The sequence below is a fragment of the Temnothorax americanus genome, unplaced genomic scaffold, assembly GCF_048541705.1.
Source record: "Temnothorax americanus isolate GAGA-0224 unplaced genomic scaffold, ASM4854170v1 Scaffold72, whole genome shotgun sequence".
Classification (NCBI taxonomy): Eukaryota; Metazoa; Arthropoda; class Insecta; order Hymenoptera; family Formicidae; genus Temnothorax; species Temnothorax americanus.
Genome location: NW_027509795.1, coordinates 218727 through 246080, shown reverse-complemented (window position 1 = coordinate 246080; position 27354 = coordinate 218727). Strand labels below are relative to the sequence as shown.

At 36.6% G+C, this 27354-nt stretch overlaps 1 protein-coding gene across 2 annotated transcripts in view; it reads right to left on the bottom strand.

The window, feature by feature from the left end:
• Positions 1–260: 260 nt before the first annotated feature.
• LOC143906518 (cell adhesion molecule 2) overlaps positions 261–27354 on the bottom strand; it is a 102770-nt gene continuing 75676 nt past the window's right edge. The window contains exons 4-7 of one of the 2 annotated variants that reach the window (XM_077422654.1): positions 27044–27177; positions 19014–19254; positions 1016–1181; positions 261–864 (exon numbers count right to left, since the gene is read on the bottom strand). In XM_077422654.1, the coding sequence (XP_077278780.1) occupies positions 753–864; positions 1016–1181; positions 19014–19254; positions 27044–27177 (653 nt within the window). In that variant the 3' untranslated portion in view covers positions 261–752. Of the gene's footprint in view, positions 1182–19013; positions 19255–27043; positions 27178–27354 lie in introns of both variants that reach the window. The other variant, XM_077422655.1, reaches the window with a different exon arrangement.

The window sequence follows — 27354 nt, the reverse complement described above, 5'->3', positions numbered from 1 at the left end:
ATCGTTTGCATATATTGTGAAATATTAATGCTATTGAAATGCGAAGAAACGTAGTAGAATATATAGATATGTAAATACGAGAATTCCGCTACAACGAAGAATAAAAATAGAATGCAGAAAGAGAGCATGAAAAGGTAAAATGTACTTACCTAGCGTTTGAATTGATCTTATTCCCCGGTGAAAAGATCTGCGTAAATATAAAGAAAAGAAATGAAATAGTGATACACGTGGTACGTGTCAATAATGAGGTATACCATATGTTTACGGTTCGTAATATAATTTATTACAATTTGTACAGATTACAAATCGGTACCTATGATGCGTTTTTTCCTGTTAAACATCATAAAAGGAGCGAATATTGAGCAGAACGCCGCTCGTTACTGCGCTAACATTATTATATCAGTTATCGTATAGTTACCCCTGTATAATCTATATTTGACACTTGGTGAACACTCCGGTCACTAATAATTATCGCGTTTACAGCACTCGACGTGTGTTCTGTCGGAAAAAATTTAAATCAAAACGTAACGGAAATCAAATCACCATAATCTTCTTCTTCGTTCCTTCGTTATTGAAACATTTGTTATCACCTTGTAATCCTGATCGCTTTACGAAGCTGATCCGTCGGTTCGTAATAATTTCACGATCACCTCGTTGCTCTAATAGGTAATCATTATTCCTGCCTATATGTCTCAATTCTCGAACGCTGCTCTTCATCCCCTTCATTTGTTTTCTTATTAGCGATCAAGAATTTACATCAAAAAGACATGTTCAAAAGTAACTGTATATGAATTACGCGCGTAGTCCCGCGTCGCGTCGATCCGCCAGCGTTTCACCAATTCCTCTCCGTCTTTCATTAGGCTCCTCGAGAATAAAAATCATCGTTATTCGACTATCTATTCTATACATAGTAACATATATAACTGGAAGCCCTAGACTACTAGGTTTTACATGGACGACGTAATCGGATCAGACAGTGGTAGCGATATCTTCATAGAGGATGCCCGCGAGCTACCTGCTAACCATCGGCTCGCACCTCGGCGCTACATTCGTTATCGGCGGCACCGTCGTCGTCAGCGATGTCATCATCAGGAACAGGGTGGCCGCCATGATAGCCATTATTATCGCCGCGTCGCGATTACCATTCCAGGGCCAATTCTGTCCGGCGCACCCGTTCGTTCCTGCCCAACAGAAAGTAGTCCTATGTTAATAACGAACCGCGATAACTGGCCGCGAATAGGTAATGAAATTTTATGAAACGTGTCGACATAGATTTCGCGGCGAAGTACTCGAGATCGCTTCATTCCCGAGTAATAGATATACGATGTTCCGAAAGGATATGCGACAAGTTTAATTATACCAGGGTGATGGCACTGCATCGGTAAAAGTCGTCGTGGAGACTGGCAAAGTCTCCTTCGCTAGAACGCGGAAAATGTAAATTTGAGAACGAGCCTATAAGAAAGTTTTCTCGAACTTAAGCATCTTTTGAGAAGTTTCCTTCGCAATTACGACCCTATGTACCGCCGGCGGCTAAGTAATTTGATTTGAAGTGAAACGGACAGACACAGTAATTTGAGTTGTTGATTTCGTTCATGAGCATTAAAAAATACGGCTAAATGTGAATTGGAATGAGAACTCAACTTCGACATCTATTTTTTTTTTTTTAGTCACTCCAGTGAATGATAATAATTCACCCAATTGTGTTGGTTTATAAATATATTTCGACACATGCAAGATAAATTGATTTCTATACATATCTGCGATCGCAAGCAAAAACAATCGAGATACTACATTAAGGGCTGGTTTCACCATCTCCGATTAACTGCATGTAACCTTCGATTAAACTCATTCTTCGTCTCTTTCTAAACAGTCAGAAAGAGATGAAGAGTTTAATAGAAGTTTATAGTTAATCGACGTTGGTGAAAACTGGCCCTATAAATAAGATTATCTTCTACATTATTTACGATTTAAATTTAAAATATTGTAAAAATGTTGATTGTCTCGTTATTAATTGTAATAATTAATTATCCTTTAAATTGGATAAAATTAATAACAAATGCTAATTTTGTGCTTCATAAAGTCAAGTAGGATCTTATGCAGGACAAGTACGTTTCCGTCGTGTTACGTCCGCGATTATCCAAGATGAGATTTTTCATAAAAATTACGATTCAGAATCTCTTGTAGTATCTCGTAATTTCACGACTGGCTGAATATCATATTATACGCTTCGTTCGCCGTTGTAAGCGTTCTTAAAACGTTAACGTATTTGAACGAAGAGTTGAAGTAAGACGAAATTGGTTCCTGCGGATCCTAGCTTACGATTGCAAAATTTAGACCATGATTCCGCGCTCCAAACCAGAGGAACGTATTTAATTTCGCTAACCAATTCTCGGAACGGCATTCGTTAATATCGAAAACCGATTTATTCCGACCTTTCCGGTGGCGCTGGCGATATTTAATCGATGCCGCAATACCGAAACACACCGATGTGTTTTTCTTTCTTTTTTTCTTTAAGATCTAGCGGGTGTCCTCGGGAAAAGGTTGCCGTTATTAACCGCAACGAACGCGGATGGCTCTTTTAGAAAGTCTCGCGTCGGCGGATGTCGACGGCATGAAATAAAACTTCGGTAAAACGAGGCAAGGTATAAAAGGAGGAACGCGGCGAAGAATCGCATTAAAGGCGACGTCGCGGCTCCGCGATTAAATTTTCAAGAAAGAAGAGTGGTGGGCACCACTGCGCAGAAAGGAGCCATCAAGCAAACCCGGGAGGGGAAAAAGCAAATTACCGGAAGGGCCGTGCCGGTCGCCGTCGGATAACGTTGGCAGGAAGATGCAAAGAACCTCGGCAAAAAGTACACGATAGTAATTTCTCTAGAACGAGGAAATAATTTGAACAGTTGCGCCTGTGAAGCCTGAAACGAGCGCGAACTCTAGTTATAGTCGTTGTAATTTCGTCCTCCTTTTTCGCGGATCATAATTTAGCTATACTGCTACTATCTGCACTTTTCTAACGAGATTAACAAGTTTCCGATGTTGCGTTTTAATCGGCTTTACGCGTCAGTTAAAATCGACTTTTTAAACAGACTTTGCTAATCAATTTACAGATAACCGAAGCGGCAAAAGAATTATTTGAATTATAATGGAAATTAGAAGGATTTAAGTCAACGACTGAATTTCAAAGATAATCTCGCAATTTAAAGTTTTTACGCTTGACCTGTTACGAATTTAATTCAATTAAAATGTGTATATAATATAAACATTATATACAATATAATACTTGATACGTGTTTAGCTATAGAATATATTGTACAATTTGTAGCGAATCCATTCTTAGTATATATACATATACATATATGGCTAATAATACTTTATATATTGTATAATGTTTATATTATACATTTCAATTTAATAAATATATATGTATATAAAAAAAGAAACAAATATACAACAATTTTAAATTAAAACTACAAAATTTGTTATAGAATAAAATATGCTCTACAATTTGCTGCGACACAAGATTTTCTGTTTACTCAGATTAAGTTAATTTAATGTGCACAAATTCATAATCACATTAAATGTACTGTATGCTACATGTGTTATTATTAATGTTGTTTTTCCACGTTTATATCGGATTTAAGGATTAAAAAATTGGCTGATGCTATTAAACTGCCATTGTGTGTAGGTGTGTAGGTATATATATGTGTGTGCGTGTATGTGTGATATACATATTTTTCCGTTGAAACTCTCTAATTTTGTATTCATTTTAATACCTGGTAAAATTTGGAACTTGTTTTATTAATGATCGCACGGTATATTGTGACCGCTTTCAATGATGCTTTTCCTCGAATGCTCTCGTTATCGCGGAGGAGTAACAGTCATTAATTGTTACGGGACATTCGTCTTTGTGTCCGTCCGCTGACATGATAAATCTGCCGACACTCAACAGCGTATTTTTACACTCATGGCTCATTGGATTAATAAACCTGTTGGGGACAGTACTGCTTCTATTTATGAGAACGAGAAAAAAATGGCACTTGTGAGATTAATACGTCCACTTGAATAATGAGAAGTCAATTTAGCTGTATATATTACTGTATCAGAAGAGCGAAAATATTTCTAAGACGTATTTAGGCTCTCATAAAAACTGTAGGAAGATAGATTGCAATAAAATGACAATTTTACACTAATGACAGTGTTTCCGTTGCATCGTTAGCCGGCTCAGTATTTTACTTCGAAAAGGATGTGCATGCTATATTTAAATTCTAATTGTTTTAATACGAAACTTTGCCGACATATTATTTTCTCTAATTATATTTTCGATTAGGTCAAATGTTATTGTTCTCTGAGCTTTATCCCTTTATGTCCCTTTTATAGCTTTCGACGACGATTCATGTCGGCAACAGCCTGGAGGTTTGCCAGAGCTGGTAACAACATGCTATTTATTATATTTCGTTATTACGTTGGACAAGAGAACGATTCATAAGATCCCACTTGATCTCAACCGTACTGCTGCAAGTGACATCGCAATCTGCACTATAGGTTCTTAATCCAATTAGATATCATTTTATTTTGCCATTTATTCTTTTATCCGTTTTGTAATAAAACGTAAAAACGCACAGTGATGTTGTAAAAAGCTTTCAACGTTAAATATTTCTCATCGTAAATTTGATGACAACAGGTTTGTAATAATTAAATTAATATAATTTCAAGATTAAACGAAGTAGAAACTTACATCGTAAAAAACTGTGGGGTATATCCTATATTCTATAGTCAAGAGAACGTAAACCAGAAAATAAAATAAATTTTATAGTCCCATAATTAAAATTTTCGTGCGTATAACGTATTTTTACTCATATGTTTATGCGTATATTGTACGGTTTGCGATAAATTCAGCCTTAATTCATCATCACAGCTGCGATTTTTCTGAATGAAACGTTGTAACTGTGAGTGCGGTGTGAAAAAGTTTCTCGTGAAAAGACTCTGATTCCAGTGTGCGACGCGTCCCGTAAATGCTTGGGCTTTACGGCTGATGGTTTACGACTCTTCGTCGTACGTGCATGGCGACTCGTATTTTTCTCATGTTTCGCCACACGCCATCGGGTCTTCTGCTTCGAGCAGCGATCGTTAATAAATTAGAAAATATATCATATACTACATATAGATAGTCGAAAATAATTTAGCTGATTCTTTGAAAATCAATTTTTCAAAATTTTAAGTTATCTTTGAGGTATAAATTAGATGTTTATGTACTGTGTAAAACAAATGTTATTGCGCAAATTAGATCCAAGATAAATCTGCGCTTTTCAAAAAATAATGAGAGAGAGAGAGAGATTTAGTTATTTTTCTAAAACATACTCAATTTTTTAAAATTATATATTATATAACTTTTCTTCTTTTTCTTCATGAAAATAATCTCTCTGAGATGTGTTATATATATAACTTTATTAGTATTAAAACAAATTAACGTTATTTCGGTATGAAATAGAAAAGTTTCCACCATCACGGCATCGATTCTACCGTGTCCATGGTGAAAGCATCAATTTTTAAGAAAGTATACCCAGTGGAAACGTAAGTTTTCTTCGCATTACTGCCGCGGACTGAACATCAGATATTACCTTTCTACTTTCTGAGACACAGGCCGATGTCATTGTAACCTCCACGTCCTGCGAATAAAGTTTTTATGAGATCTGGCAGGGACACGTCAGGATTGCTCGCGAAGCATGTGAAATATTGAATATTACTCTAAATGGGTGGAAGAGGTCAACGCTCGGCTCCATTCGTGGCCACAAAAAGGAACTCGCTTCCCGGAATAATTAGGAAAATTATAGAGCCGTTGCAAGTTAGGTGCTCAACTTTTAATTATGAGAATAATAACGTCTCACATCACACTCGAGAAATTATTTCATTTGCACAATGCCGGATACAAAATATAATATTTCTGCCTCTCCGTCTGACGTACGAGTACATATATACATCGTGCACCTACACAGTGAATTTTGCAAACAGAATATAGGAGAATTATATACGCCGAATGACCATTTGTTTTGCCGACGTGCACGTTCGATAAACCCCCCTCATCGGCTTAACTCAGGAATAATGCTTGCTCGTTTGAAAAATTACTTTGTTAACGACACGTTCGCTCTCCTCTCGTCAATCGACCTCCGAGGCCACTTCATTCGATGGGCTACCTTCGTTACGGTTCACTTAACTCGTGGTAAATTGCACCTGTGTGTGCTTAACCCGTTACTCAATTAAACCGCAAACCATTGCCCCATTTAATCATTATTGCGTTAAAATTAGCAGATTAGACAGTTTGCAAAATTGCAATTATACTTATAATTTGGTGAACGTTTCTATATACGTTCCTGTACAGATCGGCAGAATTTAATTGTTCAATTTGACAATCCGCATACATAAAAATATTAAACGTTAAAAATATGTGTATATTGAAAAAAATGCAATTTAGAAAGCAGCAATTCTCGAATAACAAAACCGTAGTAAAACTGAGTCAGATATAATTACAAACAAGTATGCTTCAGATATATTGTTGCAGTTTATAAATATTTTTCTCCAGACTAATAAAAAATTACCATTACAGTACGTTGTAAACAAGTTCAAGAAACGTCGTTCACTATAGTTGTCCATAAAACGACAAAGAGAATATCGGCGGATACGGTCATTGACCGCGTCTCCGCGACGAAAATAGTAAGTTGGGCGCGCGAACTATTGCTGACTATTGTACCGCTAACTACTTATTGCCTTCGCAATAGCACGCCATCGCGTGAATTACATGTCCGTCGCCACATGTCCGTTGTCAGATCGCGGTGCGGCGAAAATCACAAGCGAAATTCGTCGTCGCGACGGGGCTCTCTCCCTCTTAGCGACTGCTTCGCCTAACGGGTGACATTTAGCACGTGTAGAGCCGGTATTTGGCGGATGGCCAATTATTTGTCGGGTCGCATCGAGTCGGAAACGTTGACTCTCCGAAGCCTGAAATTTCTCCGGGTGCCGCGACAACGGCGTTAACGTCGCGCGTCCACCTCCTCTCTCAAATGTGGCCAAAGGGGAGGTTGGATGCATCGCCGTCTCTCTGTCATAACGCATTCGACGCCACGTATAACAGATTACAATGTTATACGTCGTTGAATCGCCCTAGGTAAACACGTTGAATCCAAAAGGGGCAAGGAAAGGGGGTTGCAATCAGGATGTGACACGGGCGAAACAAACGGGGATGGCACCGTTCTCCATCAACGTCACTTGTGTCGATAGTTCTCTTTATAACAGTTTCAACAGCCAAGCGTAAATGCTTTGTTTTTTACGTAAAACAAGTTGTTTTCTTCGAAACGATAGTACTACTCTCGTTAGATTAAGCGGAATACAGCTGCGTTGGATATTTTTTGTTATTAACTTCGGCAACAATTATGCGACCGCGTGTACTGATTGCTATCAAATCGAACAAGTTTCTCCGTGGCAAAACACACGTGACATTATAATATTTCTGCTTGCAGTTCTGCAGATATTACATTTTGCGCAGTCTATTAACGTTTTATCGACATATTATCAATTATCTATTATCTATTAATGTTATCTAATATTATATAATATATTATCTATTAATGTTTTAGCTCTCTTCATATATATTTTTACTTTGTTAAAATCTATGCTTCAAAATGGATAATATTCATCTTTTATTACCTTCAATACAGTACGCCGTAATAAAGATATATCCATAGCGCAACGCAAGTATCTTCACAAAGCTTAACGAAACAGAGAATGATAAAAGGTTTTTATGGAATGAAGGATAATGAAAGCAAACAAATGAAGTACTTCGTCATGAATATGTATGATCTAGTTAGTGCTTATACAACATGTGATTGTCGCGAAGGATGATCACACCATCAGATAAAGCGGGATATATTGCATCGCGCTCGGCAACGAACTTACCAGTCGATTTTGGATCGTATCTACCGTTTCCTGCTTCGAAATTTGATTTCCATTTCTGATAACTCATTTCCACGTTCAATCAAATTGCCAATCCGCGAGATACTTGAAACCGTTTCGTTCTGATTGTCAAAACATGCAGATTTCATCGTGCATCCCCCACGCGGTTTATATCAAATCTTCTATATATATTTTCTCTTTTTTTCTCTCTTTCTCTTTTTGACAGTGATCTATTGCAATGGCTTGCGTTACATTTTTTTTACAGATTACGTATCTCTCTCTTCATATTATATGAGAGATAACATTTTATAAATATTATTACGTTGAATATTAAAGATTTCTGAAGAAGTACATACAATTATATTCTCGTTGGGGAAGAATCTACTTGAAATTGGTCGAAGAATCGTTGGATGTAAAATTGTAAAAAGAAAAGGAAGATCGGGATAATCTGTATATATACGAATATCATACGCTTTCGTATTTGCCGGCTCAACGCAATTTGTAGTCGATGGAATTAGACTGTCGCGAATTTGCACCTGAACCGATGGCAAAGCAAGACAAAGGACCGGAACTGTGCGCCACAGACGCCATTATTTGCATGCAAATGAAACGTTTATGCGAAAAGAAAAAATTCTGCTGATTGAACCCGGAAGGAATCAATATAATGACTAACTCCTGTATCGAAGAAAGTAAATTTGAAATAGCGTTTCAGGAGCGCGTCTCACCGAAATCGAAAAACTAATTGCGTCCTTACGTAAAAAGGACTGTATCTAATCTGCATTATAAAGAGTCACTGCGAAAAAAAATATCCCATTAATATGATAATTTTCACATTTTCCGGTAACATTTTTCACAGCGTTATTTATTCTCATATAAATAATCATGAATCGAGATACATATTAACACATAATTGTGTATCACATAGTGGTACATAATTGATGAGCGTTGATGAATTCATCGTTAATGTGATTTCCATTATATGATAATTAAGTATACGTATTTATAGGTCAATATTAATATGACTATTATCCGTATACAAAGATGTATGATGTAAAATTTATTTTTTTTCATTATATTTCAATAGCCAACAAATATAAATATTATGCATTTCACACTTGACTTGTGTAACGTACTTGTATTTTAATATAAAATCTACAAAATTTATTTTTAGATGAAGAATTTTTAAAAGCAAGATCTCATGTACTTATATCAAAGGAAAATTAATACAAATCGTATTCTGACAATTAGTACAGCCTTAATTAATTTGCAATTGAAATTTACTTTCATAATTATTAAAATTACAAGATCTCTCTTGACTTATTAAAATCACATAATTTTACTTTTCTCGTGATACAAAACTGCATAAAGTAAAAATAACAAATTAATTTAATATACTTTTTCCAATAATAAATTAGATAGAGTTTGCTTTTTAAAATTGATATATATATATATATATATTTAATAATAGAAATTCATCGGACTTAATGTGGAGTTTCATGAAACGCAAAAAATATATTAAAGATAATTTTAGTCCATTTTATAAGGTATTAAATACTTTAAAATAATAGCAATCGGCTTTGGTATTTATTTATATGGCATACAACGTGCAGCCTTGGTTTTGACATTTATGACAGCGGGTATGCAATATTGTCGCGTTATTTGCATTTGCACATCGACATTTGAGCAAAAGTAGTGACGTGAGAATTATCGTATTATCGAAATTGTATAATGAATATTAAAATATACCAAATCATATCGTTTCTTATAATTATTATAATAAGCGGTTGCTAGACTATTGCGAGTAATAATTCATAAATCTATCGGGACAATATGATTCTTTATCGAAGTATTATATACTTCTCGGGATTTATTCTCATTTTGAAGAGATATCTCAAAGTGATAGAGAATGAAAATTACAAATTATTGTTTTGTGACACTTGTTTCTATAGCAACATTTGTATTCATACATGTATCTTGCATATTTTCCCGCGGTTATACCTTAACGTGGCGGTAGAACTCGGGGTACTATACCCCAAGGATCGGAAAATCTAACGACAAGGAAGCAACGTACCAGAGACATTGCTTTACCACGAGTTGTTCAATGGCTCTTATGTGGCTTGCGCATTTCATGTACTGAGCTCTATCCCAATGGATTCACGACAAATCGTCACTGAGTGTATACTATAAGTAAACCGCGGACGGTTCGTCGCATATCTTGTTTTTTAGAATGCCGTACAAAGTATCGCGTGAGAGACTTATTTTCAAACTAGCCCGCGCGCGTGATCGTAATTACTCGCGAGTGATATATGAGGGCGACATCCTGATGAGAGAAGGTGGAAATCTAAGAAAAGCATGACGCAAATAATATGTGTGTGTGAGCGAGTGTTACATTATTTACACGTATTATATTCTTTTAATGTTTTATAATTCTTGCACAAAATTATTAATTATCAAATATATGTATAAGTAAAATGCAAATCATGATCCGTTTTAGACTTCTTCAACAAAGGCTGTTATCGCAAACAAATGTATCTTATTTTTTAATTTTTGATTTCTTTTAAGAAATTATTTTTAGATTTTATTCCATGATATGAAGATTATTTAGTAGTTTAGGTGGTAGTTTTTAAATAGTTTATAACAAAATACATATATGCAAACTGTGTTAATTTATTTAATAAGTCTTTAGCTTTTTTTACAATTTAATACAATTTTATAAGGAAACTTTCCTGGAAATAATTGTTTGCATGCAATTAAAATGTACAAAATTTAAGATGGGTTATGTATCTGATATATTAGTAAGATATTGGTAATGTAAGTTATCTGCTAGTTATATATAATAAGAATTGTTATATGTAATAAGATATTTTTCGTCTAAATTTCTACCAAAATATTACAAAAAAGAAAATAAAAATAAAAAATTGATATATCTTATGAATCGCAAAATATTTGACTACAAAATTTTTCAAAATCTTGTTATTGGTCTCGAGTCATTTTGAAGAATTAAATTACTAGGCAAAAAAATCCTACATTTCCATCCAATAGAGAGATGCGAGGAAAAAAAAGTGGATTTGAGAATATTTTTCCATGCAATATTTAATTTGAATTTTATATGTATGAACAACGATGTTTTTTGATAGTTTTGAAATAAGTATATCTTAATTTTCGTTTAACAAAAATTTCGATTTCGAAATATATATTTCTTTGATAACATGGTTGTTTCGAAGATCTTAGGTATTTTAAAATCTATCTGATTAAAAACTCAACTGGTTTAATCATTACAAAAGATATTCATATAGTTTTATTTTAAGCCAATAATTGGGAATATATATATAGCATTTCTTAACTCTATTCTCTAATATTAGAGAAATAATAGAATATTTAAACAATCCCATATCAAATTAAAAGTTCTTTATTATACACGTATGACATAAAATTTTATCTCAGTCATTTTTATATAAATTTGTAATAATTCATCGTACGAACAATGTGCGAATGGTATCTGTTTGGAGTTATCTGTTATATGTACAAATAAACGAGGAATCTAAGAGAATCTGCGTACAGAAACTCGTTGAAATAATGAGCAAGAGGGTTCTGCCTTGTCTGTTTTCCTTCGTTTCCGTGCGAGTTAGCAAATTGAGCAACTATGGCGCTCACCGAAGCGTTTCGTATTAGCGCACATTTCATCGAGGTATAATGACAACGCTACATTTTCATGCTTCTGTGCGATACTCTTACACAACTCACGCGTCTCGTGACGTAATTTGAAATTTCAAGTAATTTCCGTAGAGCGTATCATTAATAGATACCTCGACACTTCTTCCTCTTTCTTATCATCGTTATTATACTTTGCAGTGTGCAATATTATAGTGTCGTGGCGCCTTAATGCTCCGCTGAAGAAAGGGCGTTAAGAGTCTCACTCTGCTCCCGTATACCTCGCTGAACTTCTCTAATGCAGTATTTCGCGATTCGTAGTGTATATAATGATATTGAAATAAGAAGAAACTTTCCGTGAATGTCCAAGAGGCGAAATCCGAAGCTCGGAGCAGGATGGAACTTACGTCGCCAACTTATACTTATTACTAATCGAAGCGAATCTCTTCACGGGGAGAAAGAGAGACTCTCTTTCTCTCTCTCTCTTTCTCTCTCTCTCTCTCTCTCTCTCTCTCTCTCTCTCTCTCTCTCTCTCTCTTTCGTAATGCCTTTCCTTCCTTCGGGTGTCTAACTTTCGCTTCACACTCTTCCGCCACTTCTTCGCGGCCCTTTCCTCACTTTGCAGACTTCAACATTCGCGCGCACGCTCGGGGGTGCTTATACTTCTTACTATTCCGGGATACCTTCAAGAGCGCGGCTGCGAACTCGCTTCGCATCGATAATGTGAAACGTATATCCTGCCAATGCGGGGTGGAGGCGAGCCGATTTCTTGTAGGAAAAGGACGAGGGCGGGTACTCGGAGCACGGAGACGAAAAAAAGGCGCGGGGCTGTCTTCTTACCGGAGACGTATCGAGCTGCGATTCCTTTCCAATTCTGAGGACAGAACGAATCTAAAGAGCGCCGGCAGCCGGAGATGAATATTAACGACTATCCGCTGGCATGGCATTTTGCTTTCAAGGAAATGATTGGACATGGATACAGCGGAATTTCTAATCCGCTCGTTGTTTATATCGTTCGCTTGGAATTTCCACAACCCTTTTTGATTATGCAATCAAGTTCTTCCTCCGATTCTTTCACAGGGTGAAGGGATTTCTGGAATATTAAACGAAATATTCGACGAGGATCGGTTATTATATGCGTGACGACAAAGATCTCGTTAACCACAATGTTTGCAATATAGAAAGCGCGCACCCCCCCCCCGGATCTCCTTATTTTACCGCGTGTGTCGTTCTTTCATCCGTTTCGGAGATTCCAAGATGTTTTTATTTACAAAAGTTCTGTTTCTCATATACTCGCGCTATGTCTAATGGGTTCTGCTTGAGCGAATATGGATGCGATGGAATTTCTAATCTTCTGGCCCTCACCATATTGTCATACCGCGTGTACGTTATTATCGGTATCGATCGTAGAGGGTAGACCGTTTGATTTTCGGGTTGAGCAGACGGTCGATCTTAATGCGGATTATATACTGCCATACCAATTCCATTACCTGGCTGCACAGCCGGCCATGCAAATTTTCGTGAGCCGGCAGCGCAACCGGATATGCAAATTCATCGGAAAAAAGGAACTACGGATATATGCGATTGCTCCGACTCGACTGGAAACTCACTATGATTTATGAATTATTATCGCTTTGAATATATTCTTTTCTTTTATTCGCGTACAAGTCACCCCTTTCTCGTACCTCTATTTTAAAATTATTCAATCGTATTGATTCACGGTTTGATTTATCAATTAACTTATATTTATAAAAGTTTCATCTACGTTTTGATATTTAGACGTGTATTAGGATCTATTTTGTAATTTTTTAACTCAATAACTAAAAACATCATTTGGGGTTCTTGGAATTTTTATTTAATAAAAAATTATTTTGTGATAATTAAAATTTTATATATATATATATATATATATATATATATAAAAACAGAAAGATTTAGAAAAAATAATATAATTTAATTTAAAAAATGTAATACTCAAATTTTTGTAATTTTAAATTATATGACAGTTTTTCTCTCTATATTTAAGATAACTCTTTACATTTTTTTAAGAGATGTACTTTGCTGCTAAGTATTTAATATGTTAATTTATTCTCTCAATTCATTTCTCTGTTTATAATAGTTGAAAGTTTCTTGTTCATTCTCTTTGATATTTTGTAGTTGCTTTATAAATAATTCAAGAACGTACATGCCGTCGCGTACAATTTCTGTTATATTTGCTCGTATCTTCACGGCCGAACAGTGACAACACAGCAACTATTTCGAACTCGGAGATGCGAGTCCATCTGTACTACAGTCGAGCAAATACACTCGCCAACGCATCTCGGATTATTTGTGATATATCTTGGCTAAAAGTAGGGAACGTGTTTAGAAATTGTAATAAGCCTATAATTATTAGTTACACATATTTCTCAAAAGATACAGTCAATTTTTTAAATACGTAAAGCAATAGTTAATCAATAATTAAATATTATCATTAATTAAAAATTTAATATTAAAAAGATCGCAAAGTTTTATATTCTTAAAATTACAATCCTTATAAAATCCTATCTTTACAGAAAGATTTTACGCACCAGCAATTCTTTATTTTTTAACCTTTGTTGTGCACACCTCTTCAAAATTACGTATTGTGCACAGGGAGTATATTATACCCCAGTCACTTCATTGTTTATTACAGACGTACAATTCGTTATTTTGACTCAAACAAAATTGCTGGCTATTGTTCAAAGCTTCCAAAATAAGGTCTAATTGGTTTCATTAATATCTTGCAACATAAAAGAATTATAAATGATATGTTATCTAAAGAAACCGAAAAGTAGACTTTTTTTTACTAAAAAATGCATAAAAAATTTAATTTTTAATATATTTATAGATTTAATATTTAAAATAGAAAAACGCGTTTGAAAATACGCTGGGGTCTATTCGACCCCGTGTGCACAACAAAGGTAAAATTGTAATTCTATGCATCACTCGTTATCTAAAATTATTTATGACTCTATGCGTAACCAATTTTTTACTTAAAATTGTTTGTGACACAAGAAATTAATGTATGAAGAGAATATTTATTTTTTAGTCGATTAATCAATTTAAGTATGTGGATTTACTGTTCCAACGAGAAATTGCGTTTCAAGTTCGACAAATAATCGGCGCGCAATTTGCTAAATACGTGTATAAATACAAAATTTATACAAAAATATTATTATTAGGCTACTTAAAATTCGGACCGAAGATGTTTTCTCTATTTAGACAATTTATTGTCCATGCTGTAATTTATTAATAAAAATGTTCCGTGCTTTGGCCATGGTGTTGTATATCGAAAATAAATACTTATAGAATAATATCATACAATGATAGACAGCTCATGACAAACTTAATACCGTGCTCATAATCGCGTTTTAAAAAGCTTATCTGAAATCTTGTTCTTGACACATCACATAGTATAACAGATATATTTTGATAGTTAATTCGATATTTGTAACATATCATATTTGTTTAGTAAAGGAACTCGAACGAAGTTCGTCTTGAGACAGTCTGATCTCTATATTTTGCGGTCCAATGTTCGATTCTGGGGAGAGGAAAGCGTCAAGACTCGAGAATGTGGGATTTTAGTGGATTTTATCTTGTTCTGCCAAAAGGGAGCGACGTCAGCGCGGCGTCGCGCATAGTGATGGTATAAAAGAGGTATACAGAGGACGTCGCAACGCGTATATTGCGCACGGAGTATAAACGAATGGTGCGGGAGCACACTCGCCCTAGTCCTATAATGCCACGTTTACGCTTCTTTTAGTGCGAAGTAATGGTATCGACGACCGAAAGTAGGCACTGACGCCGTCGGCGTAGATGAAATCCCCGATCTCGGGGAGAGCGATATATAGCCCGCGGCTTGCAGTTTTATCGCGCCTCCTCCGTACGGATATTGTCGGGCGACTCCAGCCCGTGAAATCTCTCCTGTAATCGTATAACGACGTAAATCGTAAACGCGAGTTCCTCATTCGCTTCTCCGCGAAAGAGCGCATTACCGAGAACCGCCGCTTCCCGAAGGAACCATCCGGTCGCTCGTAAACGATTCGCCCTCGTCGCGACTTACACAGGCTTCCAAGAGAGATTTTTCCTCCCTCCGGTGTGTGTATTCAGGACGAAGGTTTCGATCCGAATTCGTCGAGTTGATCTACGATTAGCGACGAGACGAGAGTGTGCCCTCCGGTACGGATTGAATTTACCAGCAACGACCGATTTCTCTGGGATTTAGGATATCGACATAAATTTATTTAATAGCTCCTTTGGGAGGGGTAGCAGGGGGAGGGGAGATAAATCTTACTTCTAACTCTGACGGTGTGAAACTTTTAGGTGTATTTGGTCTTTGCAACTTTACGTTGTATTGTTCTCGACGTTGTTCTTTTACGTTATTACGTAATCGTTTTGCGCCAACATTGCTATGTTCGTCGATTTTTTATACTTCTTACATAAACGCGGTACGTCGGAACCATATATATGGATAAAATAAATACAAACTGATATTTTAAAGTGTTTTCATAAATATTTCCTGTTACATACGCCACGTGTGCGATGTGCGAGCTTCGGTGACACGTTAATAAAACCGGAGCGTTAATTGCTGAATTCCTCATTGATTAATAGCGCTGCAATGGAGGCGGAGGAGGACAGGACCTAAGTGAGCCGAGACAATTTCAGAGGCGAGAGAAATAGCTGGTCTCTCCGCGGCGCGGAGATCTTTACACCACGGAAATAATCCTGAGTCGTAATCGGGGTTGTGTCGTTCTTATTTTATTATTTTAATATTCGTCACGCGCGGGGGGGGGGAGATATTATCACGCGATAAAACGCGATGCGCCGCGCCGCGCCGCGCCACCACCGAGATATTTCATTTGCGCGCGTCGGAGTTTTAATTAATACTCAAACACACTCTTGGATATATTTTACATAAAAATGGCTCTGCGAAGAATGGCTCTCGTCTGTTATACGGATAAATAGGCGCTGACAGGCGCGATCGATATCGGCCAACAAGCGATTTCAATTACATTTTGTTACCTCTTGTAATGAGGCGCAGTTTAATCATCGTTTTGAATTACACGCAAACGGGGGAATATCTCCGCCGTGTACCTGTGTGTTTGTGTAAATTGCTGTTACCGACATTGTGATAAATGTGTACGCCACTCGCGCTGATACGATGGCACTCTTGCTATTAACGATCTTTATGGTGTCAATCAAATAACTTGGTAACTCGGCCTTACCCCCTCCATCCCCTCTCACCCCATAATTGATTAATGGTTTTGCGGCGAGGGGATCTTCAGAAAGTTTTGAAGCTTTGTGTGCGTGGAGGAAATATGGTGTGTATAACACGGCCCGCTACCGTCCCGCTGTAATCCTCTCTATTTATAAACCGCTCGGCAATTTAAAAATCTTTAGAAAAATAGTGCAGTTCTTTATCAACCTTAAGTAATAAATCTCTGCCGGCAGAAAAGCGCATCCTCACAACTTCCTAACGTCGTCATGACACTTTTCCGGAGGTGTCCTTAGACGCGATTGAAAATCGCAAGGTGCAACGTACCTTGTATAATAAATCAGTTTTAACAGCGAGATTCAATATAATTCTGTGAAATTGTGCGCGAAAAGAATTTGTAGTTTAACTATCTGACGCGACTTTCATATTATTGATTGGTTTATTACATAAAGGCGTGCAGGGGCTCGCTGACCCATACGTTTACGAGAGATATCACTGTGAGTCATCCCTGCCGCGCGCTACTCGAAGGGGAACGAATTTGCTTTAGCAATGGCGTTTACGTGCGGCTGCATGCGCGACGGGGGTTGGAAATAAGACACGCATTAAATCGAAGTGACAGGCGCGTCGCGCGCGCGGAGTGACGCGATCGGGAAGACGGATGCGAGACCATTTTCTGTAACTGGATAACGGCTATGCTTTTTCAGCTGGAACACAATCGTAAAGCCCCTACGTACGGTTCCTCGGTGACTTCGGCTCGATACGGCTGCGAAGAGCACATAACTGTCGTTGGGCGATGTGATTCACGTAAAAGATTGCACACGGCCCGATACATTCATGGGGGGTCGCGGAACCATAAATGTTATTGTTGCTGTTAGCTTTATTACACTTGCCTCGAGAAACACGTTCGCTCCAAGAGCCGCAGCGTTTTGTTGTCCGCGCAATCGTATCTCGCGAAACTGGCATACGACTATTCGAGATTAAATATTCGCCATGAGAGAGCTACGATGGGTAGGGAGATTGCATAATATGTTTTATAAAATGCTTGCAAATCAAAACGATACACAGAGCTGAACTTGCAATATCAGCGCGTATTTGTGAGTCGCTATTATACGTCACAATCGAATACACTTCTCGTTTCTCGTCTCTCGAATGCATTTCTCGTCTTCTTGTGATTCAGTAATTTTGCATTTGATAGAAACCTTTGTATTGTTAGACAAAGGATGAAAAAGCACGGCAGCAGACTTTGTGCCTCGTTAACTTTGTGAGTGCGTGACTCGGTCGATTTGCCACTGCGTTACTCGCACACAGAAAGAATATTTACGCCTACTCGCTCGTCGTTCCATTTGGCTTGATCAATGAACTTTGTTCAGTTCAATAATATCGCGCGCGACTCGCGTATAAGCACGCTTCACGATCACGCGCCACAATCGCGGCAGATATATCGAATAACTAATGTTCGCTCCAGTTCCATGGTTTCCCGCCGTCGGAGATGGCATGATCGTATTACTATCACGATGCTGCATTGATTCGATGTCATGAGTAAGCGCCGATATATGACTCAGAAAATATTCTCCCTATACTGTGACGGACTTTCTGTTTATCGATGCTCCTAAGTTTCTCTCTTGAAAAACATCAGTTTTCACAGAAACACGCCTATAACGTATCTAAGTCAAACTTACGTGTTTGTTATAAGTTTGACGATAGCTATAATTTATTCGCTCGCGATCGCTGAGTATCTCGAAAACTTTCTAGAAAGATACACAGAGAAAAGAAAAAAAACCGTCTACAATTTGTCCAGTGTTCATAGTTTCCTAAGGCATGACGTATTTATCACGTCGCTAAACCGAAATAACAAGATTGTAATACAAAAATCAGGAGTTTCGGAATAAGTTATTAGCATATTGCAAAAAAAAGAAAAAAATAATTGCCTGATATCTCAAAACTCGACACAGTATTGGTTAATTAAAATTAAGTCCTGTTTTCTTCTTGATAAAATTTATAGATATGATTTTATTATTATCATGGACATGTGACTAGCTAGTAAAAATATTCAAAAAACCATAGAATTAGTTTTCTATATTAGAAAGAGAGACATATTATTTTTCCTCAACGATTAAAGGTGATTCTTAAAGATGACAAGATCAGAATAGAGTGGCACAGCGAAGTCGATGAATATTATACTTACGATGACCGTACGGTGGTGATTCGCCGGTGATGGATGCGATACGCGGCGTGTCCTCAGAGATTTCGATGTCCGCCGATTTTCGATAAACGTCTGAAATGGAAGCCGTGCAGCGCAGATGTAAGTATCCTTTGCGAAACATACTGTTTATCACTTTAAACTCGATCCTCGAGACCGTAGATCGTTTCTCGTTTTCATGAGAGACACTGTAATTCCGTATCAAGTATAGCCCATTACTCTCGATCTGAAACAACAATTAAGCGGTATGAATTAATGCTTATATACTAGATTTTCTCAAGATATTTTTAGTGGCGCATTTAATGACAATTATATCACATTTTGTAATTTTAATCTTTATTTATTCTTTTCAACTTAATTGTATATTTGAATCTTTTTTATTGAATTACATAAAAGCTTTCAATGATAGAAAATTTATTGTACCGTAAAACTTTTATCTTTTAATATGGCACAAATCTTCTTGGAATAAGTGCACAATTCGAAAAGTATACTTCGTTCTCGTACATAATTTAACCGAGCTATATAACCGTCCGAGCTATAATCTCAAATAATTAATAGATCGCGTTTAGTGCTTATGGAAAGTCCTTTCATCATTTATTCTATTTGTAACCGCGCGGGTATCGAAATATCTTCCGCATTTACTATCGCGTTCCACAAAGGGAATAATTATTATTGCCGCCTGCTAAGGATATCACGCGGTTATGTTACCCTTAATGCAGCTTTGTCTTTTGTCTCACTCATTTAACGTGGCTGCGTCTTTTGTCTTCGTGAACGAGAGTAAAATGGAAAAAGGAAGTGCGCAATGAAGTCGGGAGGTCGCCCAGCGTTATTACTCCGAGGAACAAACGTGGAGAGATGCGTATCGAGTTTAGCTACAGTAACGTGATTCTATGTGATACGTGTACTATAAAATTTCATGGACTATAAAGTTAGCGTCGACACACGGCTTTTCTCCAGAATTGTATATTTTTACTTTTTACATATACACACAACCTCTCTAGATGCATCGCAGAGAAGGGCGATCTGTTAGCATTTCAAAATATTTTTACGGTTCATCAATTTACTAAAAACACTTGTCTGTTTATTGTATACGTGTTTTTTTATCGGGAATAAGAATAGCAGATTTCGATTGTCTGGATACGAATAATTTGAATTCGTATCTTCAAATTTAAAATTCAAATAGCATTTAAAATCTAGTTATAGAACATTATATTAAAAGAAACAATATTACAAAATGGAAATGCGCGCGATAGGTGATTAATGAACGATTATCTTTTACACATGGCCAAAATAATAAAGAGTTGTACAGCTTAAAAATTTTTTGGTGAAAGTATCATTTTTGCCGTTTTCGAGTTATTAATGTACGCGTCAATGTCAGTCGCATCGCAGCAAAAATATATAATGCGTTGTATGATCTGTAATAAATACACATAAAAGGGATCTTATTTTATATACGACCGAGGGACTATATACTTTCAAGAAGAATATATGGCCGAGAAGAAAAACGAATTTGTCTTCGATCGTCCGCTGTGTTACGAGAGAACAAGAACACCCTGAGAACTCCGAAGGCGACGTTATCATTTGTAGAACAAACAAGGACATACATCATGTCCGCGGGCATACAGTGTCACGTGCGGATACAGGCTACATCCATAAAGCATAAAGCATGAAGCTGATGCCATCACAGATGCCATTTTCTCTCGCACCTTCTTTTTTTCTTTCTCTTTTTATACGTCACGAGAGTGCCATGCCGGTGGAATTTCTTCCGCGTACGTGTAACCTCCGAGTCTAAAGTGCATTACCTACTTCACCTACGTTGCGATCTTCATATCGTCGAAAACGGATTTCGATGATGTTATTTGCATATATAGATGTCCCTAATGTGAGGGATTGATTGACACATTGTTTAGCGCTATAGAGTTTCGGTTCCGGCTTGCTTTCGCCTGCCTCATTGTCCTTGTAAACGTAATATTCTCTGCTTGCCGTGCGCGTACATTTTCCACATATAGCATATACATTCCTACGCTGTACTGTAGATCTTGTGTTCCACAATAAAGCTAGTATATTTGTCTCCATGTCTGGGAGCGTATGCGGATGGAATCTAATATTGCGTGTAAGTAACTAAATTTACGCGATTATATACGCATGATGCATGATTTAAAATATACAGTTTATTGTACAGATCGTCATAATTTATGCGATGTGGGAAATGTTGAAAAACAAAACTATTTATCAATTTATATAAATCCAAAATTTGCAAAACTACACGGAGAAAATTTTATATTAAATTTTACTATGCTGCCGCACCAACTGCGGACCATCAAGACGCCCAAGTTTAAATGCTATAGTTTTATAGTAAAATTACTATGTTCATAGCATTTAATACTACGATCATAGCATTCAATGCTATAATAATGCTATGATCGTAGCACTAAATGGACATAGTAATTTTACTATAAGACTATAGCATATAAACTTGGGCGTCTTGATGGTCCGCAGTTGGTGCGACAGCATTATAGTAAAATTTAATATAAAATTTTCTCCGTGTATAAGTTTATTTCACTACGAAATGTGTTGCACAACTAAATTAAATTATACCCTCTATATTTCATTTGGGTAATTTTTATTATTATTTAACATTATGAATTTTTTGTGTGTATGTGTGCGTGCGTGTGTGTGCGTGCGTGTGTATAAGTGCGCTCGCACGCGTGCATGTATATATTCACTGTATAATTTATTACGCAACAGTTCGAAATGGAAATCAGGCGCATAGAAAACGTAGTGAAAGTCCGAAAATTGCATATTCGAGTCTCGAATTTACGAGAATGCACGTGCTGTGCGACTAGGGATTATTTGCCCCGAAATATTGGTGGATGTTTCATATGCCGGGGCAAAGCTTTCCGGTGGAACGCGGGAAGCAAGGCGGAAATATTGGCGGCGAGAAAATATGAGCGAAAACTTGATTTGAGATAGGTGGAACCGAGGTAGAGTTTTCTTGGCAACGGATCAAGCGCATACTTATATACCTGCTACGCGGACAAATGTATGTGCTAGTTATGTACGTACTCACATGAGAGAAAAAGAGAGAGAGAAAGAGAGAGAGAAAGAGAGAGACTAAAAAAAGATAAAAAAGAAGGACAAGCAGGTGGTCAATCAATGAAAACGATTTTCTAACTCACTAATCGGTTTTTCTACATTACATGGAATCGTTCGCTTCGATAAGAGTTTTCTACGTTTTCTAAATGGACAAGTTTCGAACAAAATTCTCAGGAAAAGGAAGATCCCCGCCTCTTATCTTGGTCCTCTAATTTCTTTTCTTTTATCGACGTAAGAGTCGTTTAATTATCTTCGTCTGACGTCTCACGGGCGTTCCCGAATTAGCACTGCGCTTCACGGTATTTTTAATTCCTAATTGTTTTCTGGAGACATCGTGTTCATTGAAATTCATAAACGCAGTGATTTATTAACGCATGAAATATTTCATTTCAATAAAATTGTCTCGGAATGTTATTATATCAATAAATAAATCAGATTATATACAAAATAAATTAGATAATACAATTTTGCAGAGTAAATTATACATTCATGATATTTTCGTTATAAAATTTTACAATGTTAATTTTATTTATTATTTGCCAATATTTTTTTAATAGGAAAAAGTCAGATTGAGATAATTAAACACTATGACAAATCAGATTTAATAAAATATATAATCAAATGAAAATTATGGTTTGAAAATTATCTCATTAATATACATCAATGTACAACATTAATAAATTTATTGATTATAACATTAATACGTGTTACGTGCGGGCAAAATAGAGGGGCGATTAAATATTGCCGAATAATTGAATCGCGGGTGAATCAAACGAAAAGTGTGGCCGCAATAGGGGAAAAGTGCCCCGTTAGGCGACGACTACGGAGGAAGTTGTCAACAATAGTGCTTAGAATCAAGGAAAGTAAGCTGGGTGACACACGTCATGGGTGTGACGGGAGGGCGAAAACCGAAAATAGAGAGGGGCGAAACGACGACCCTTGTGCACTTTCGGCCGGAATGCTTTCACCAAGGTGGAGCCATTGTTCCGCTCGCCGCCGGAAATGTGAATTTTCACTTACGCTCGTCCAAACGCGGTCGTTGCTTACTCCGCCTCGTTTTATTTCAAAAGTCAAGTGATTCAATTTTCACGCGCTCTTCCAAACGTCTATTTAAAATTGCTAGCACTTGTTCGTTATTAACGAGCTAAGTTCGGAATTTCTTGAACACTAATATCCTGCTAATATTTTATTTCTAATATCATAATGTTTAATATCAATTTTTATTATAATTTTTGTTGCAAATTAAATTATATTTATAATATGGATTAGCACCAATCTTTACTCTATTACATTAAGATCACATAAAAACATTTCTCTATTTATTTTTTGATTTACCACAATAAAGAAGTAAATTATATATATATATAATGAGCAAACTAAATGCGATAGCACAATTCACAAAATTAAAAATACTTTATATATATTTGTAAAATAATTATTAAATAAACAAAATAATCTCGCTCAACTAAGCAGAAGCTAAATAATTTAAAAAACTTTTTATTATATTTAATAATTTTAACATCTTGTGTGTGTAAATGCTCGAAAATTGGCCGTTTTAAATTATTTAAAAGAATTATTGTTTATATATATATATATGCAACAACAATATTTTTAATTTTTACAATATGATTTTATGATACAATTATTTTGTATTAGTTTTAATGTAAAATATTATGTTTTGTAAAGAATTAAGTTATTAGATACTTTAGATAGTATAATTTATTACAAAATCAAAAATTTATTCATACAAGTTAAATATAAATCATTATATACACACATGTAGAAATATGTAGATAGATATTTCATTGCACAAAATATGCATGTATATATATATTACGAGAAATGTATTAAATAAAGAGAGCTATCAATAAAAAATTTGAAGACCTTTTATTATTCATATATACGTGGCTGGATCATTCAATTATTAACAAATCATATTAATTTCTTAATACAACGCGTACGTTCGCAATATTTTCACCCATCACGAAGATATGAAACGTTATCTTTCTGAGCGAGAGGCGATGTGAAATCCCAATCCGAGGCGGTAGAAATCAAATCCAGCAAGATTCGTTCGGATACATTCGCAATGGTTAAAGGGTACGGATGCCTGGGTATGCAAATAAATTGTTATTTCGCGGTTTTCGTTAAATCAACTAAATTATTCCGTTAAATCGCTGCACCGCGCCGTTTTGCCGTGCTGACGTTTTCCCAGTTTCACCGGCCGAAAGTGAGTTACGCCGTTTCAATCGTCAGAATGAAAAGTGTCAAAGGACGGCATAAATCTGCTCGTTCAAAAACAAAGCGCCCGGCCTCTGAAAACGAATATTCAGTGGAAAATATCGCGCCTCTCGTGCCCCGGTTATTTAAATCAATGGTATATTTTCTGCGAAAGCAATGGATCCGCTCGTCGCAAGATAAAAGCCCGCGATATTGGTTTTTTCTTTTTCTATTTTACTCTAGATATAGTTTATATATAATATATATATATATTTAGGCACTGTACATATATATAGAGCACAAATGTCGAGTCTGTTTTCTTAAATGTGGAACTTTCCCGTTATGTCAATGCGATTGAAACTAAATTAAGTCATAAAGCAGCAGGTCCATAAAATACTGCGAATGAAAGTACGTAACGGCATAACTTGTTAACGCAGTTATAATGCTGATCTCGGGAAAAATTCAACGGAATACAATTTTAAAAGAAAGAGAGCGCGAGAAGGAGAGGAGTGAGAGAGAAGGAGAAAAATAGAGAAAGAGAGAGACGGGTACACTTAAAACATTTAATTGGGACGTTATAAGGGCAAAACTTCGTCGATCGATACATGGGGCACTCGATGATTGCAGAAATACAGATGAGCAACTATACACTTAATCCTTTCACCGCTTGTCTTTCACTTTTCTCTCTCTCTCTCTCTCTCTCTCTCTCTCTCTCTCTCCCATTTTTTGTTTTTTTTTTGTTTCTCCAACGCGATCGTAGCTCGTCTGACGTTGCACTCAACAGGAGAGCTCTACAGATTACTAGCGTACGAAGCTTTTCCACTTGAAGGTTCCTCGAGATTTATCTACTTTATGGAACGAAAGGCCCGGGCACGTCTTTATAGTTAATCACGCGATCGTATAACACGCACGTATCTCGTTTGCGTTAGTTCAAAGTAGCCATGCAAAGCTCACCAATAAGCTGTTATAAAATACAAAAGTACCATACAAACATATACTACGTGCACATACGCGTGTGTTATGGAACTTTTATTTTAATTAATATTTCCATTATGTCGAGTTTTGTGCTACAATAAACAGCTCATATACCGAGATTCTTGGATATCCGCGAGAATTTCAACAAAATCAAACAAAACTCGCGCAAATGAATGTTTTTTACATAAAAATATACGAATAACGAATATAGCGATACAGAGAGCGAGCCCGATCTCAAATCTATCTTAGCAATAATTTGACCAATGACGAATGTACGCGCGTGTTTTGTTATGAGGGTGATTCAATTGAACGTAAGTATTTTGCGCGAGAAATTATGCGTGGAGCTTTTCGTCCAAGCATCATGAAAAATTTATCGGAAATATCACGGTGATAGAAAAAATGTATGTGACAAGTTAAACACCATTTTACGTGAAGTACAAAAGATATTTACACGTGGGTATGCAAAATATATTCAAAATATCAGAACATTTAAATAATAATTCGCTCGCACGGCCGTTAAAAAGCGACGACGAAAATCAGACGTGTTGCAGCGTGAAATTCTAATTTCTGCGAATTAATTTTGCACGCTTTATACAGCGTACTGTTGCAAAAGTAAAAATATTTGATTGAACAAATACTTTGTTTTCACAGTAAAAATTAATTTTCACAGAACTTATTATATGCAGAGCTTAATATATAGAATCTGTACATAAGCTAGTGTTTCTTTTGAAAGTGATATATATAGGTCCACTTTTTGGTATTGAATTTAAAAAAAAAAAATAAAAATCCGTAGAAGAAATAAGCTTTAATTAATTTTTTTTCAAATTTTGACTTATATTATTTTTAGACAAAACAGTTAATAATTGTTATTCATAAGAGAATGCGTGCACATCGGGAAATAATTTACTGGCAAAACGATTGATCACGTCTCACGTCATCTTAATTAACGTCGATACAAATTAATAATCTTGAAATAAAATTCCATTCATGGATTTAGTTTATTGACAATCCTGTCGGCTATGCGAACGTGCACAGAATGTTTCAAAGTGACAGCAACTACAGTTTATCCTTTATTAAACTTCGATATTAAATTATGACGGTAAACTGGGGATATCAAAGTTTATATGAAATACGAATAACATACTTCGATGGTTTTTTATAGAACGGAAACATGCCGAAGCTGCAAAATTCCGTTTCTCCATTTTTCTATCAAAATTTCTCTCGCTCGCCATCCGTAACAGGGTATTTTTTTACGCAAAGCTACCTCTAGTATGACAGTTGCACCATTTAATTTTGCAATTTTATGGCTACATTTTTAAAGATTTTCTATATAATAACTTCCTTTCCTTATCTAGGTTGGTTATTTCTTCCCACAAGCTAATTCTGCTAATTGATCAATTTGCATGCGAAATCATGTTACGCGCTATCAAATTTGCTATATAGAAGCGCTGCGTCAAACGCGTCGCGATTCTTTTGTTTGAATCCCGCGAATCGTAATCTCGATATCGGTGCGGTATTCGAGGAGAGAAGCCCTCGAGTGAGCGATAGAGGAACGGCGGGATTGACGTCTAATGGAATGGGGGATGGGGGTGAAACAGAATGGAATATAGGCGCGATCCTCGGGCCTTTCGCCGCCCGCGCAACTCTAATCATCCAGTAAGGTCACGTAGCTATACGACTACGTCGAGACGTATACATATATAAGATGGCGAGGAGGCGATACTCACGAGTTCTCCGTTGAGCTTCCACGTAACCTCGGGGGCGGGCCGGGATTTGCCTGAGGTGCAGTTCGCCTGTAGCGTCTCGCCCATTGCTATGCGCTCCTTCTCGGTACGAATCGCAGGATCCGTTTTTGGGGCGTCTAAGGCATAATAATTATGTCGTTTAGCACATGCGACTGCTGCCACGGCACTAACTCGACATCTGGCGACACGCCAACGGCGCCGGGGGCGTCACATAGAGCGTACCGGAAACACTTGAACAACGACCCCCGTCATGCTTGGTACTGACGACTAGGGCTAGTGTTTCCAACGTGTCC